Source organism: Hippocampus bargibanti, linkage group LG20 (assembly GCF_051943395.1).
Source record: "Hippocampus bargibanti isolate YZ-2025 linkage group LG20, ASM5194339v1, whole genome shotgun sequence".
Classification (NCBI taxonomy): domain Eukaryota; kingdom Metazoa; phylum Chordata; class Actinopteri; order Syngnathiformes; family Syngnathidae; genus Hippocampus; species Hippocampus bargibanti.
The window spans coordinates 9,635,952-9,651,736 of NC_142753.1; the positions used below are offsets into that span (position 1 = coordinate 9,635,952).

Here is a 15,785-nt window from a genome sequence, read left to right on the forward strand (position 1 = left end):
CACAAAAGTCTAGTTTTTGCCACAAACTGGAATCTTTTGAATTGAGTCTGATTTCAACACACTTTTCTACTTGATCAACTCACAGAAAGGCTGTGGCTATCACCTGGATCTGCTGGTGGTATCATTGATGCTTGGCATATGCTCCATAATGGGCTTGCCGTGGTTCGTGGCGGCCACCGTCCTCTCCATTTCGCACGTCAACAGCCTCAAAGTGGAATCTGGCTGCTCCGCTCCTGGGGAGCAACCCAAATTTCTCGGCATCCGGGAGCAGCGCGTGACCGGATTTATGATTTTTGTCCTCATGGGCTGTTCGGTTTTCATGACATCTGCACTCAAGGTGAGAGGCGAGGAGAACAAATACAGTGATACCTTGGCTTACGAACTTAATTGGTTCCCAGACACAGTCTTTAAGGCGAAAAGTGAGTATCCCAAAAATTAATTTCCCATAGGAAACCATTAAAATGAGAATAATCCGTTCCCAGGTCCCCATAAAAAATAATTTTCTACTAAAGCCTTAAAACTACACAGAATATACCTTATTTTATGTATAATATATGTGATATGGTATTATAATTAAAGAAATAAACTGTACTGTATAATAAAGTCGTTTTATTTACCTTTGTGATGGTCGTTGATGGCTTGATGGAATGGAGTGGCCGGTTTCATCAGCATTAAACACTTGATGAGGAACGTAACCTTCTTCTTTCACCATCTTGTGGACTGATCCCTTGTAGGTGCTTTCTCTGCGATAATTTTACCTAGTTCCTCATCAATTGGGTTCTGTTTAGCTGGCTTGATGGCTTTTTGCATCAAGTGTACAGATGGCTTGTGTGGGTTATTTGTGGAGCCTGATTGATGGGATATTTTAACCTTGCAGTCTACACTCTCAAACTATCTCACTAGCAAAGTTGAAACGAGTCCAAATTTCATTGTTTTCTATCAATTTTGTCACTCTCTCTCTGTCATCTGCATGTCTCTTTAATGTTTAAACCACCTCCCCCTCACTGCTGCGTTCTTGACCAATCACGTGGCTTTAACCGAAGACTGGGGGCGGGGAATAGAGGACGAAAACAAGCCGCCATCACATTGTGCAGCACCGTGTATATCCCAAAAAATAGGTAAAATTTTCATACATTTAACGTTCGTAAACCGAAAAGTTCGTAAGCCAAGGGGTTCGTAAACCGAGGTATCACTGTAATGTTTTTTCCCATGATGCAATTTTTCGATAACTTACGGTCTTTGCAGTTCATTCCGATGCCGGTGCTGTACGGAGTCTTCCTCTACATGGGGGTCTCCTCTCTGAAAGGCATCCAGGTGGGATTCTAAAAAAAATATTGCACACTTCCCAAATGCTTTCCTGATTCTTTCCTTTAATTCCCGCCGCAGTTCTTTGACAGAATCAAGCTATTTGGCATGCCTGCCAAACATCAACCTGATCTGATTTACTTGCGTTACGTGCCGCTGTGGAAAGTCCATATCTTCACCCTGGTACAGCTCACCTGTCTGGTACTGCTGTGGGTCATCAAGGCCTCCGCTGCTGCCGTGGTTTTCCCCATGATGGTAGAAAAGTCACAACTTTGACGCACTATGAAAATGTCAGATTTTTAAAGCAGGATTAGAGTAAGCATTTAATTTTTGTGGTATTATTTTTTTTTTCTTCCTCCCCCTCGCACAGGTTCTCGCACTGGTCTTTGTCCGAAAGCTTCTTGATTTCTTCTTCAGTAAGAGAGAGCTAAGCTGGCTTGATGACTTAATGCCAGAAAGCAAGAAGAAAAAAGAAGATGACAAGAAAAAGAAAGCACGGGCAAAGCTGGTACGTCCATTTTGTTTTTCATGTTGACTACTAGGGGGGAACAAACGCCCTGTGATTGAGGAACAAGGATGAACTGAATTTTATTTTGGGGGATTTTGGTCCAAGGAATTATAATTTGAACTTGATTCTATTGAAATGAAAAACCGTTGGCCCATTATTTTATTTTATTTTATTTTTTGTCTCAGGAAGCAGAATCTCGATTGCAGGACGAAGAAGAAATGGGACTGCCGGTCAGCTACGAGGGCTCCAAACTCCTCAACATCCCAGAAAAGACCCTCTCGGGAAAGTGAGTCACACCCCTTAACTCTTTGAATTTATTCAGGAATTGAAAATATGACGTAGAGCGCCATTCCCGAATTTGTTCATTTTTTTTTTTTCATGCTTGGGTGCCGATAAAGTACTGGCCATGGCCTCTGGCAATGTTTTTTCTTTTCCACAAGGGGCAGCATTTCCATTTTTCCCTACTTTGCTCCAGCTTCAGCTGTTTTTAAAGCACTACATAAACCAATATGTATTTATTGCATTATATTTTGGACAGCCACCCTGATTTTAAGATCATATAACTCCAGACCCATATAATTTAGGAATTAACTTTTCTTTTCTGATGAAAGAAGAGAGTAATGTTTCTTACACTGAATTTAATGTGTATGTAATAATAATAATAATAATAATATTACTAATAATAATAATACATTTCATTTCATTTCTAAGCGCCTTTCAAAACTCTCAAGGACACTTTACAGTCACAGGATAATTTTTCTGTGGGTGAGCAGCGGCAGCCACATGCGCCAGCATTCACTCAACCCGGAAGTTCTTTCGTTATTAGAATGAATAAACAAACCTATAAAAAAATACATACATATATATAAACAAACAAATACATAAATACATATATAAATACAGAAAATAAATACATATATATAAACTAACAAATAAATACATTAGCAAACACTTAAATAAATACATACATACATAAATAAATATACAAATACATAAATACCTCAATACCTACATGAATACATCAATACCTACATAAATACATCAATACTTACAAAAATACAAAAATACATACAAAAATACATACATAAAACCATAAATACGTACATAAATACATAAAAACATAAATACAGTAAAGTCTCGTTATATCGATATTCTCGAGAGTCGGAAAAAATATCGATATAACCGGGACTATCGATATATCCGATCCTGCGGCTTGTAAATTTTCTCCTTGCGTTCATAGAAATAGTATCGTAATAAGCAGTACTATCGATATAACCAATATCGATATAACGAGACTTTATGTAAATACATAAATAGATATCAAAGTACTAAAACTAAAACTCAATATTCTGTGGGTCCTGAAATTCAAGTGACAATGACAAAAACCCTGGCACTGAGGTGGACACATTGTTACACATAACTGCCAGTGAATGAGTTAAAAAAAGAATATAAATACAAAAAAGAATAGTAAATGATATTCAGGGAGTGATCGATATAACCGGGACTATCGATATATCCGACCCTGTTTGCATGTAATTTTCTCAGTGCGTGCATAGAAATAGTATCGATATAACCGGGACTATCGATATATCCGATATCGATTTTTTTCAATTATTTCTAAAATATCTTTCAGCTTAAGTAGAAGCTTCCATGACAGTAAATCAGAATCAGAAAACCTTGATTCGTCCCACAATGGGGAAATTTGCAAAAGGATGTACTTTAAGGGCTGACATGACCCCAAAAAGTTGGTCAGAACGTTCTTACTGTATGTCCATCTCAAACAGATCGTACAGAATAGGAGTAGTGGCAGACGACGGCCTCGCACGGGAAGAAGAGGTAGCAAGATGGTGTGTCTGGAAAACATTTGATGCACTTGACTTGCGTCCTAACATTTCACATTAATTCTGTAGAGCCAGTGAGCGCATGACCCAAACCGTCACAAAGACGCAGACTTGATAACAAGTCGACTTTTTTTAATGTTTAAATCACCGTGTCTGCATATTGAACTAACCACACTATGTACCATCACGTGCATGTTTGTCCTCTAATTCTGTTTTTTTTTTTTTTTTGAAACATCTGCCTGCCTGTCTTCTCCATGTTGGTGTTTTTGTATTTGCATTTTATGGCACGTAGTTCTGAGCTTGATGCCATGCTTGTAAATACCTCTGATGAAATGCTCCAAAAATGCGGCGTGGAGCGCAGTGAACTTGAGCGGCGACTCGCAAGGCCAACATAGTGGAAGGTAGCTACGCAACAAAACAGTCCCTAAGTTCTAAAATGACGGCCAAAATAAATATAACGGCTAGCTATTCTTTTTGCTTCCTCCACGCTTTGTCTAAATCCATAAGTGCTGATCTGCATGTTGCAAGTAGGAGTTGTTTATGATTATTGTGTTCAGGCTGGTCATTCTTTTGGAATACAGTGATATCTCGGTTTACGAACCCCTTGTCTGAAGAACTTTTCGGTTTACGAACGTTTTATTTATGAAGATTCTACCTTGGCATACGAACTATTTTTCGGGATACACACGGAGCGCCTCAATGAGTGATGTGTAGTTCGCGAACGAGCCCGTTCTTCTAACAACAAAATGGCTGCCGACTTTTTTTTTGTCATCTATTCCCCGCCCCCAGTCTTCGGTTAAAGCCACGTGATTGGTCAAGAACGCAGCAGTGACGGAGGGTGGTTTAAACATTAAAGAGACAGGCAGACGACAGTGAAAGAGTTTCAACTTTAGTAGTTCAAAGGCAGAGTGCAGACTGCAAGGTTAAAATATCCCATCAATCAGGCTCCAAAAACAACCCGAACAAGCCATCTGTACACTTGATGCAAAAAGCTATCAACCCAGCCAAACAGAACACAATTGATGAGGAACTCGATAAAATTATCACATAGAAAGCACCTACAAGTGATCATTCCTCAAGATGGTGAAAGAAGAAGGTTACGTTCCTCATCAAGTGTTTAATGCTGATAAAACCGGCCACTCCATTCCATCAAGCCATCAACGACCATCACAAACGTAAATAAAACAACTTTATCATACAGTACTGTTTATTTCTTACATTATAATACCATAGCACATTTATTATACATAAAATACGGTATATTTTATGTAGTTTTAAGGCTTAGAAAGTAGAAAATTATGTTTTATGGGGACCTGGGAACGGATTATTCTCATTTTAATGGTTTCCAATTGGAAATTAATTTTTGGGATACACACTTCGCCTGACACACTCTGTCTGGGAAGCAATTAAGTTCGTAAGCCAAGGTATCACTGTACTTTTTGCACATAAGTCACCAGAACAGCTGTTATGAAACTGAAGTGCAGTGAGGGACATGACTTGACTTTTAAGCCCTTTTTTCCCCCCTCCCATAGTCAAAAGTGGAGCTTCCACTGTCTTCCCTGTTTTGTTTTGGGTTTTTTTAGATTTTATCTATCTTTTATTTTATTTTATTTTATCTATTTATCTATCTTATATCTGTGCCTCTGTGTCTCCATCCAAAACAGCCGGGAGAAGGCGGCCTGCGTTAGAGTGGACATCAGCCCGGAAACACCAGGAGAAAGTTCCACCGCCGAGACCTTCTTATGATTACAAGCCTACCGACATACTGGACACGCAGCTTAGCCTGCTAAGCTAACTTCAGCACAGCAGGTGAGCCTCACTCGGCCTGTGCGGGTGACCCACTTTGTCAAAGTGTGATGAATGCGGCGTAAAACTGCCCCATTTTGTTTTCTTCTTTTTTTTTTAAACTATTTGCACCGCTGATGCCAAAGAAGTGTGGCCTCACCGGTTGGGCATCTTCGACAAGGTGTTGTTAAAATTTCAGTTTTAGTATTATGGCCATTTTAGTATGTCACCAGACTGCGTTTCACGGGGAAAAGAAATTTCAGTTGAATGCCGCATATAGGAAAAACGGAAGGATAAAATTGAAAAATGGACATATCTCTTCATAAATCAGCTATAAAAATAAATTGTATATTCTTTTAATCAAATCGTCTGTTTGCATCTTCGAATCTAGACAAAAATTCTGCAATAAATGACCCCCTGGGGCCTTGGTTTGAACACCTCTGGCGTATTCAGTACACAGCGCTCACACGCAGTGAGCAGCCCAGCACGGTGAAGGTCATGTTTGAGACGTACACCAGCGCCATTCAGGAAAAACAAAATCCATGCCAGTGAATCACATCTCGGGAATTGATGTCTCAAAAACCATAACAGAGCAAAAAATAAAATAAAAATAAAGAACTCAACACATATTGCGACAACCTCAAGCATGTTGTCTGGGTTTTCTCGAGTAAGAGAACAGTGCTGCTTAAATTTGATCCATCATTATCATCAGAAATGTATTTTATATATTATTACTATAGTTATATATATATATATATATATATATACACACACATATATATATATATATGTGTGTGTATGTATATTGTGTGTATATTTGTATATATGTATATTTATGCATATATATGTATATTTGTATATATACTTCTGTATATATGTGTATATATATATACATATATGTATGGATAATATATGTATGTGTAGATATGTATATGTACATATATATGTATGTATATTTATATATACATATATGTGTGTATACTGTATTTGTATGTATACATGTGTATGTGTATATATATATATATATATATATATATATATATATATATATATATATATATATATATGTATGTATGTATAGTATATATATATATATATATATATGTATATGTATGTAGAGTATATATTATATATGTATGTATATGTATATATGTGTGTGTATATATAGTATATATATATGTATATACAGTATATATATATATACAGTATATGTGTATATACAGTATATGTGTATATACAGTATATATATATATATATATAGTATATGTGTGTGTGTGTGTATATATATGTATATACATATATACTATATATACACATATACTGTATATACAGTATATGTATATATACATATATGTGTATATACAGTATATGTACATATACAGTGTATACAATATGTGTAGTACATGTATATACAGTATATGTATATATACATATATGTGTATATACAGTATATGTACATATACAGTGTATATATATATATATATATATCGAATATGAACTTGGTTATATCTACCGTATTGATATGTAATAAAAATACTTCAGAGGCCATATGAAGTCTGTACTGTACAGTAAGCACTTTGCCAGCATCATTTCTTGTTCTTTTTTTTAATTGTTTTTATTTTTATGATGAAATGTTGCTTCTTGTCCCTGTAATTTGTTTTTAGAATTTTCAGTTACATTTCTACATCTCAGGATTTTTTTTTTTTTTTTGCTGTGGTCACAGCATTCTTGTTTCTCTCTCTCTATACTTCTCTCAAAACCATATTTTTTTAACGTTTACTCAAACTGAGAGCACCACAACTTAACAGTCATTGACATCCCACATTGATTTTTACTTAACTGTGCTGCTATCATGGTCAAAATGACGAGAATAATAAAGGATTTTCCCACGTATAGTGGAAAGAAGTCAAACATTTTTTTTTTGATAGTTTATCCCCACACTGTAAAACCCAACAAGTTGAAAGTACTCAAATTTTTTATGGCAACTGATTACGTCAAAATTTTTGAGTACAGTTTACTCAAAAGTTTTGAGTAACCTGTACAGGTTACTCAAAACAGGTTACAGGTTACTCAAAACTTTTGAGTAAACTGTACTCAAAATTTTTGACGTAATCAGTTGCCATAAAAAAATTGAGTACTTTCAACTTGTTGAACTTGTTCATGCATGAAAGTTATTAAAATATTCAATGGCAGACTATTGTCAAACATCACTTTAAAGGACAACCGACGCCTCCGGACAAGTTGTGTCCAGAATTTGTCAAATCACTTCAAATGACTTCTACTGAACGTATTTTACAAATATTCCATAGCATATATTTTACATTTTTCACCTCTTGTTAAAGCGAACAGCTGTAAGCAATAAAACATTATCTCTTCCATGAACTGATACATTTGTAACCTGTCTAATGAGCTCTTCCTGTGAAGGAGTTTCAAGTCGTAAATTGCTTCGGTGAGTTTCCCAAGTCCTAAATTCTGTCCAAGTCCAGATCTCCTAGATGAAGATGACAGTTTAATTTGCTGTGTCTGTTGACCTCAGATTGACCCCAGGTTGTCTGTGCTTCAATTGTGTATTCGAGTCACACATTTTGACTAAGCATATAACAGCATGAAACGTTTAAATATGATAACTTCTTATTCTGTCTAATCTCTTATCAGCAGTCTAGCAATAAATGTTCCATGTGTGTGTATGGTTACATAACACTAGCTAATAATCCAGGTAAGGAATTAATTGTCGTTCGTGACCATGTGCCTTGTCAGAGCTCTTTTATGTGCAAAGTGTTGTACTTGTAAATTCTAATCAAGTATTCCCATACATGTACGCGTATCCACGCGGCGGCATATACGTAGTAAATAAATGCCAAAGATAAAGCGGCATCAATTTCGTGTGGACCAGGGCGGCGGTATTTATTAACTAGCGTGTAGCTCGGTTATGTTTGTATTCAAGTTGTGGACTGGAGTTGCAGGCCGCGGTTCGTCGACATATTTTATCTTCTATTGACGAATCGAATTTATGTTTGATGACATATCTTGTCTGTTTGTTTGCTCGCGACTTAGATGGATAACTTAACTCATTCACTGCCAGTCTCGGATTTATTCGGGAATTGAAAATATGACGTGGAGCGCCATTCCCGAATTTTTGGGGGTTTTGGTTTTTATTGCAGGGGGTGCCGGTAAAGCGCTGGTCAGACCTCTGGTAGTGTTTTTCCCCTTCCACAAGAGGGCAGCAGTTCCCTGTTTTACATGTTAGCATTTTGTTCCAGCTTCAGCTGTTGTTCAAGCGCTACACAAATCAATATGTATGTATTGTATTGTATTGTATTTCGTACACTGGTCCCCATTTCAAGTTCCGATAACTCCAGACCCATATAACTTAGGAATTAACTTTTTTTTTCCTGTTAAAAGAAGAGAGTCTCAGAGTTCTTACGCTGCATTGAATGTTTATATAGTCCTAAAACTCAATCTTCAGTGGGTCCTCCAATTTGAGTGAAAAATGACAAAAACCCTGGCAACTAGAGTGGACACATTTTTGCACATCATCTGGCAGTGAATGAGTTAATTGGGTTTTGATCTCAGTTTACAAAAAATGTCAACATTTTGTGTTAGCCTTACCCCAAAACAAGTGTTTAGAAAGTGAAGCAAAGTGTCTTGTTAGCAAGAAGGTTGATTGACTGTATGTCAAAGAGGAAGCAATAAATATCATATAAACTCATGTTTCCCAATTGTTTTGAATTTTACTGTTTATTTACTTTTTCATTTAAAAAAAAACAACAAAAAGTTGTACTTTGTACTTTTTACCCTGACAGGAAGTACACAATTTTGAAATCTTATTATTATTATTATTATATTAGCTATCTGGTAGGCTGACTGGCTATCAACCTGGTTATCATAATTAGCTATATAGCTATCTGGCTAGCTAGCTGGCTATCTATTAGCTATTAATGGTTCTCATTCATCATGTGTATGCTAGCTTTCTAGCTAGCTGGGTATCTGGCTGTCTATCTATTAGCTAGCTAGCTAGCTATTAGCTATCTACCGAACTAGTTATCTGGCTGGCTATGTATTAGCTAGCTGGCTAGCTTTCTATCTATTTGAGTTATTCCGGGTTGAGTGGTGCATGTGGCTCCCACTGCTCATCCACAGAAAAAAAAATATCTTGTGACTGTAAAGTGAACTTGAGTTTTTTTGAAAGGCGCTTAGAAATGAAGTGTATTATTATTATTATGATTATTATTATTACTACAATTATTATGAATATTATTATTAATGAAAAGCAATCTGATTCATTTTCTTCCCTCCACTGTTTGTTTTCAAGGTTGTCCTCCCATGTATTTTTTTTTATTCATCTCTATTGTAATTCACATAACTTTATTTGCTGGAATATTACTGTGAAAACATTTTTAATGTGCATCTATCAACTAAAACAATGAGTCAAGTGTCATAAACCACACATATTTTTGTGTAAATCAGCATTATCATTTATTTGTATTTTTTACTCCCCAAATTTCATTAGGAAGGAGCAAGACAATCTCATATTTCTTCTCGTTCCGGGTGATAAATTTGGTCCAAAAAAATAAAAACAATACAGCACATCCATCAAACCACTCAATATGGTTAACTTAGCTAGGATTCCATTTCAAATACATAACAGCAGCAGCAACTATTTTCATTCATAAAAACTGCACTGTTGTGACAGGCAGCTCTAAAACAGCCCTTTAATATTTCATCACTTCTTTCCACACGACCTTACAGGACAATATAATGCTTCCCACCATCAGTTTTTCTGTTAAAGTAATCTCATCGCACCGTGCGAGGATTGCATCTTGTTTACTTAAATTCAGGTTATGCAACAGGTCCGATGAGATTTTTGTTCGAACGATTTGAGATGCACATCCTTAAAGGACAACCGACACCATTTTTTTGTTTCCTAACTGACATCAGAAAAACGTTTTATAGCATTTAAATTACCCAAAACACACAGGGTGATATTTTTAGTCAAATGCAAAACACCAATAAAAATGACTTAGAGTGTCCCAAAACTAACTTGAAAATTATATATATTTTTATTATATATATAATTATATATATATATATATATATATATTATGGACACCTGGGAATGGATTATTCTCATTTTAATGGTTTCCTATGGGAAATTAATTTTTGGGATACACACTTTTCGCCTTACAAACTCTGTCTGGGAACCAATTAAGTTCGTAAGCCAAGGCCCCACTGTACTTCAAAATGACCCCAGAAATGCCGAGTTTTAGAAGGTCCCGCCCCTTTGTTTGTGACATCACGTGACGCTGATTTGTCTGCTGGGAATTTGTGTCAACTAGTATCAAATAGTAGTCTTGCTGCAACACACAACGATTCACCATCGCGTTATTTATGTGTTTTCCTTCTAATTTCGCCACGGATCAACACTAAGTTTTCAGAACAAAGTACCCAAAATGCATTGTGTGTTGCTTTCTCGGTCAGGGGCGTTTCCTCCGTGTCGTCACGTCAGGAATCATCACCAACTCGAAAGAAGACTTCCTGAATATTCAGCGCGAGTCTTCAAAAGGTAAAATATAGCTATATGCGGTGGAATCTTTGTAAAATACGCTCAGAAGAAGTCATTTGAAGTGATTTTACAAATAATGGACATAACTTGTCCGGAGGCATCGGTTGTCCTTTAAAGAGCAATTCAATGTCCCTCAAATAACAATAATAATAATAATAATAATAATCTGCGGGTTCTGCTCAGTTGGCAGCATTGTGCGGTCCATCGGGAATGAGAGACATGAAAAAGGTGATGACGAATGACCACATAGAGGACAAAATGCCCGTTTGTGGGATGACACGATTCGGGTCTTCTGCTCTTTCCTCTCCGCTTTCGTCATCATCTGAGCTGTCGTCTGCCGCATGTTCCTGTAAAAGGACGATTACGGCTAGGTAGGATTGATTCAAAATCTGAACCATTGAAGTATTTAATATATCAAGCATATTAATTTTTTTCTGTGATGACTTGTCTCACCACAATCGTACCATTCCTTGTAGGTCGTTGTTCTGTAGCTCCAACTCCATCTCTTCCTGGTTTTCTCCAGGAAGCTGCGGTTCGTTTTCTAGGTTGAAGGGAAACCAGCCGGCCTGGTGACTGTAAAAGAAAATTAGACATGTCAACACATTTTTTAAAAACAAAAAAAGATAAAGGTTAATTTGTTGCTTAGGCTAATCGAATGAATAAATGCAAATATATTGATAAATGGATACATAAAAACAAATAAATTGGTAAATTAATGGATAAATATAAATTAATGCAAATAAAAGGAAAAATACATTCAAATAAATGCATAAATAAATATACATAAATGGATAAATAAATTCAAATAAATGGATAAATAAAATACAAATATAAATAAATAAATGCAAATGGATAATTAAATAAATGGATGAATAAATACAAATAAATGGATAATCAAATGCAAATAAATGCATAAATAAACTCAAATAAATGGATACAAATAAATAGATACAAATAGATACATAAATACAAATGGATAATTAAATACATTGATAAATAAATACAAATAAATTGAAAAATAAATATAAATGGATAAATAAATACAAAGAAATGGATGAATAAATACAAATAAATTGATAAAGAAATGTAAATAAATACCAATAAATGGATACATAAATACAAATAAATTGATATATAAATATAAATACAAATAAATGGATAAATAAATGCAAATGGATACATAATACAAACAAATGGGTAAATAAATACAAACAAATTGATAAAGAAATGTAAATAAATTGATAAATAAACACAAATAATTGGATAAATAAATACAAATAAATGGATGACAAAATACGAATGAATGGATAAATAAATATGAATACATTGATAAATAAATGGAAATAAATGGATAAATAAATACAAATACATGGATAAATAAATCCAAATAAATGTATAAATAAATAAAAAATAAATGGATAAATGAATGCAAATAAATGAAAATAAATTGCTAAATAAATGGACAAATAAATAAAAAAAAATAATCGCTAATTAGATGCATGGTAACGCGACCTTGACAACAACAGGAAGAAAAACTCACAGGTAAAGCACCAACATGGCCGTCATCACCATGAGAAAGCGACTGAAGGACGAATAGAAGTAGACGATACTGAGTAAGACGGCAGCCCGGGAAAACGTATGAACCCAGTCCAGCCAATCCCGATTGAGATCCTCCTCATTTAATATCTCCCCTCCTTGGGCGTTCATCTCCACTTCGGGGTTGCCGCGGCGATCCGCTCGCGGGCGCTGGCGAAGGGGTTCCGTCTGGGGGAGGCCGCCGTGAGTCCTGGGCTGCTCGTTGTTTACGTTTTGGGACGAGGCTGCCAGTAAATTACTGTGCAGAGGAGTCATGACATTATAACCCTGGCTAAAGTTCAGAGTAGTCAAGTGAAGAAGCTTACTAGTGCATGTAGTACTGCCGAGCGTACAGCTGCTGCCACCACATGAGCGTCAGGGGGTTGTAATAGGGGGTCGCGTTTGTGGGAGGGGTCGCCATTGCAGAAAAATGACTCCAACTAGAAAACCAAACGGTCACATGACCAATTTCGCAAATGCCGTTCGAAGCTACATCCATATTCAAGTTACAAACAATTAGCACGTACAAACATATGTAGTATTCTATTCAGTTGTACATGTACATATCTTCAGATAGCTTATATTTTATTAAATGTTTATTTTTCAGTACAAAGCAATACAGGTTACTTGTATAACCTTTAAAGGACAACCAACGCCTCCCGATAAGTTGTGACCATAATTTGTAAAATGTCTTCAAATAACTTCTACTGAGCGTATTTTACAAAGATTCTACCGCATATAGCTATATTTTACGTTTTAAGACTAGCGCTGAATATTCCGGAAGTCTTGTTTTTGAGTTAGTGACGATTCCTGACGTGACGTCACTGAAGGAACGCCCCTGACCGAAAAAAGGACACATTGTAGCAGTCCTTCCATCACGTCACTGCATTTTGCTGTACTTTGTTTGGTCTGAAAACTTCATGTAGCACCAAAAAGAGGCAGAAGAAGGCGACAAAGCTCCGTGTAAGGAATTAATCAGCCTGTGGAAACGGGCTGATTAATTCCTTACACGGAGCTTTGTCGCCATTTTCTGCCTCTTTTTTGGTGCTACATTTCCCGCCCTCAGATACCTCAAAATGGCACGGAATAAATTATTTAATCGATTGCAAACATGTATGCTTTCCTCTTCGGAACTATTTGAATCATATTCATAACTGGATGAGTAACAAGAAAGCATCTTCTCCGAATCTGAAGCCATTGTTTTGATTCGAGAGCAAGGCAAGACGTCCTGGTGTGACGTCACGAACAAGGGGGCGGGACCTTCTGAAACTGGCCACTTCCGGTTTCAAATTGAAGTACTTTTTAGACACTTTCACTCATTTTTATTGGTGTTTTGCATTTGACTAAAAATATCAGCCAGCGTGTTTTGGCTATTTTAGATGCTAAAAAAAAAACGTTTTTCTGATGTCAGTTAGGAAACAAAAAAATGGCGTCGTTTGTCCTTTAAATCTGATTTAACATTGCAAATATCTTATTTTACATCCACGTGTACACTGCCAAATTACCTGTTCATGAATTGTTGATGCAATTGGTCGTAAGAAAAGCCTACACGGCTACCGTCACTGCTCTCCGATTGGCTGTTTTGACTAGGCAAGGAAACAGGTTGAGTGACCTGTCAACAAGAGCAATTATGATTCAACATGGGGGGTCAACTTTGAGTCAACATCTTCCATCGTCTTCTGGGACCACTTGCAGCATGAAGACGGGTGATGAAACAAAGTGTCGTCGCTGATGAAATTGTGGGAAAGAGCAACGTTAAAGAGGTAAGCTTACCGTGGGTTCGCTCGTGGTCTCCCGGGGTTTGCGGGTGACGCTGGGGGAGCTGGGAGGAGTTGGCGAGGGGCAAACTAGATGGAGCATATGGTACTCGTCTTGCTGTCAAATGCCGTTACAAATAGTTAGCTTCAAAAACAAAACATGTCGTTCTAATTCTGAACAAGAACTAATGACTACTTACCTTTCTGAGTACATCTTTTAGAGTAAAATGATCCAAAAGTAGCTTGCCGGAATACACCAGTCTCTGGTCTTTGGAGCTCTTAAAAAAAAAAAAAAAAAAAAATGAGGTCATATACTTACTCCTCGTAAGTTTAAAAAAAGAAAAATGCTAACACATAGCAACTGATTGAAAAGAGAATGTTTTGAAATACTGGACAGTGATACCTTGGTTTACGAATTTAATTGGTTCCCAGACAGAGTGTGTAAGGCGAAAAATGTGTATCCCAAAAATTAATTTCCCATAGGAAACCATTAAAATGAGAATAATCCGTTCCCAGCTTCCCATAAAACCTAATTTTCTACTTTCTAATTTGCTAAGCCTTAATCGCATTAATTTGTGACTTTAAAACTCGCAAATTTGTGACTTTTTTCCTCCGAATAATACCCCATCTCTATATATATATATATATTTCAACCTATCCCTAATGCTCTTCCGTAAGTGTATGACAAAATGCGTTACTGTGTCGTGGAATACTCACCGGTTTGCTTGGATATACATCTGACAAATGGGCTTTGAGTTTCTCCACAGTCCAGTTTTGGCAACAATTAATAGTCTGGTCATCATATTTCTGGTTCGGCGCTCTGATAACAAGTGTCACCGGACCGTCCATGACACCTTGAGCCATCATTCTTAAGCATTTGTCCCAAAAAAAACAACCTTGGTGCAAAGTTCAGGAATCACCAAACGTTACGTCAAGTTCATCTCTGGCTATGCGGGGAAGGAAAAAACATACATTTTAATACGATGCTCGTTTACGCGAAAGATAACATGCTGAAAGAGTTCGATATTTCAGAACATTATGAAATTGTCAGTGATCGTGTATTCAAGTGTAATTCAGTGCAAGGTCAAAATTCGTTAATACATGGTAATAACTCAACAATCGGCTCGGTTCGGTGTCGTAACTAGCTCCGCGGACATTAGCCCCAGTGGCATTTTCAGCAGCTTAGTGGTTTCGATTGTGCGAAGCACATAAAATAAATATTCCTGGACGAATATCAACAACTAAATTGAATAATGTAATTTGTGGATCGATATCGAAAAAAAGGTTAAATTGTGTTTACCTTGACTGTTTACTCCTCGTCCGCCGAGCCCAGCTGTCTTGTCTGGCGTCTTCCTCGACTATTTCAATAACGTGTTGCAACGAAGTTAAAAGTAAAATGTCGCCCTCTGCTGTTCAGGACACGAAGTTCCTCTTGTTTTTTTTTTCGTTTG

At 36.5% G+C, this 15,785-nt stretch overlaps 2 protein-coding genes across 4 annotated transcripts in view; one reads left to right on the top strand and one right to left on the bottom strand.

Moving 5' to 3' along the window:
• The window catches only part of LOC148883092 (sodium bicarbonate cotransporter 3-like), a 31,322-nt gene extending 25,160 nt beyond the window's left edge, over positions 1-6,162 (top strand). The window contains exons 20-26 of one of the 2 annotated variants that reach the window (XM_089023903.1): positions 86-337; positions 1,246-1,314; positions 1,387-1,560; positions 1,676-1,813; positions 1,999-2,099; positions 3,598-3,660; positions 5,319-6,162. In XM_089023903.1, coding sequence (XP_088880029.1) covers positions 86-337; positions 1,246-1,314; positions 1,387-1,560; positions 1,676-1,813; positions 1,999-2,099; positions 3,598-3,660; positions 5,319-5,400 — 879 coding nt within the window. In that variant the 3' untranslated portion in view covers positions 5,401-6,162. The remainder of the gene's footprint in view (positions 1-85; positions 338-1,245; positions 1,315-1,386; positions 1,561-1,675; positions 1,814-1,998; positions 2,100-3,597; positions 3,661-5,318) is intronic. The other variant, XM_089023904.1, reaches the window with a different exon arrangement.
• Positions 6,163-9,902: 3,740 nt separating this feature from the next.
• Positions 9,903-15,697, bottom strand: herpud2 (HERPUD family member 2). 2 transcript variants are annotated; one of them, XM_089023027.1, is made up of 9 exons: positions 15,635-15,697; positions 15,052-15,281; positions 14,535-14,612; positions 14,351-14,452; positions 14,083-14,189; positions 12,904-13,017; positions 12,543-12,836; positions 11,467-11,575; positions 9,903-11,349 (listed from the first exon to the last, which is right to left on the bottom strand). In XM_089023027.1, the coding sequence occupies exons 2-9, from the start codon at positions 15,199-15,201 to the stop codon at positions 11,182-11,184; spliced, it is 1,122 nt and encodes a 373-aa protein (XP_088879153.1). In that variant the 5' UTR covers positions 15,202-15,281; positions 15,635-15,697; the 3' UTR covers positions 9,903-11,181. The 2 variants fall into 2 exon arrangements, with proteins under 2 accessions (XP_088879153.1, XP_088879154.1); XM_089023028.1 differs by having other exon boundaries at positions 15,052-15,277; positions 15,635-15,688.
• Between the last annotated feature and the right edge of the window lie 88 nt (positions 15,698-15,785).

Coding starts and splice junctions, on each gene's coding strand:
- herpud2 (XM_089023027.1), bottom strand. CDS start 15,201: ATGATGGCTCAAGGTGTCATGGACGGTCCGGTGACACTTGTTATCAGA. Junction 14,190..14,350: donor AGACCACGAGCGAACCCACG/GTAAGCTTACCT, acceptor TCTTGTTGACAG/GTCACTCAACCTGTTTCCTT. Junction 12,837..12,903: donor CGGCAGTACTACATGCACTA/GTAAGCTTCTTC, acceptor TCCTCTGCACAG/TAATTTACTGGCAGCCTCGT.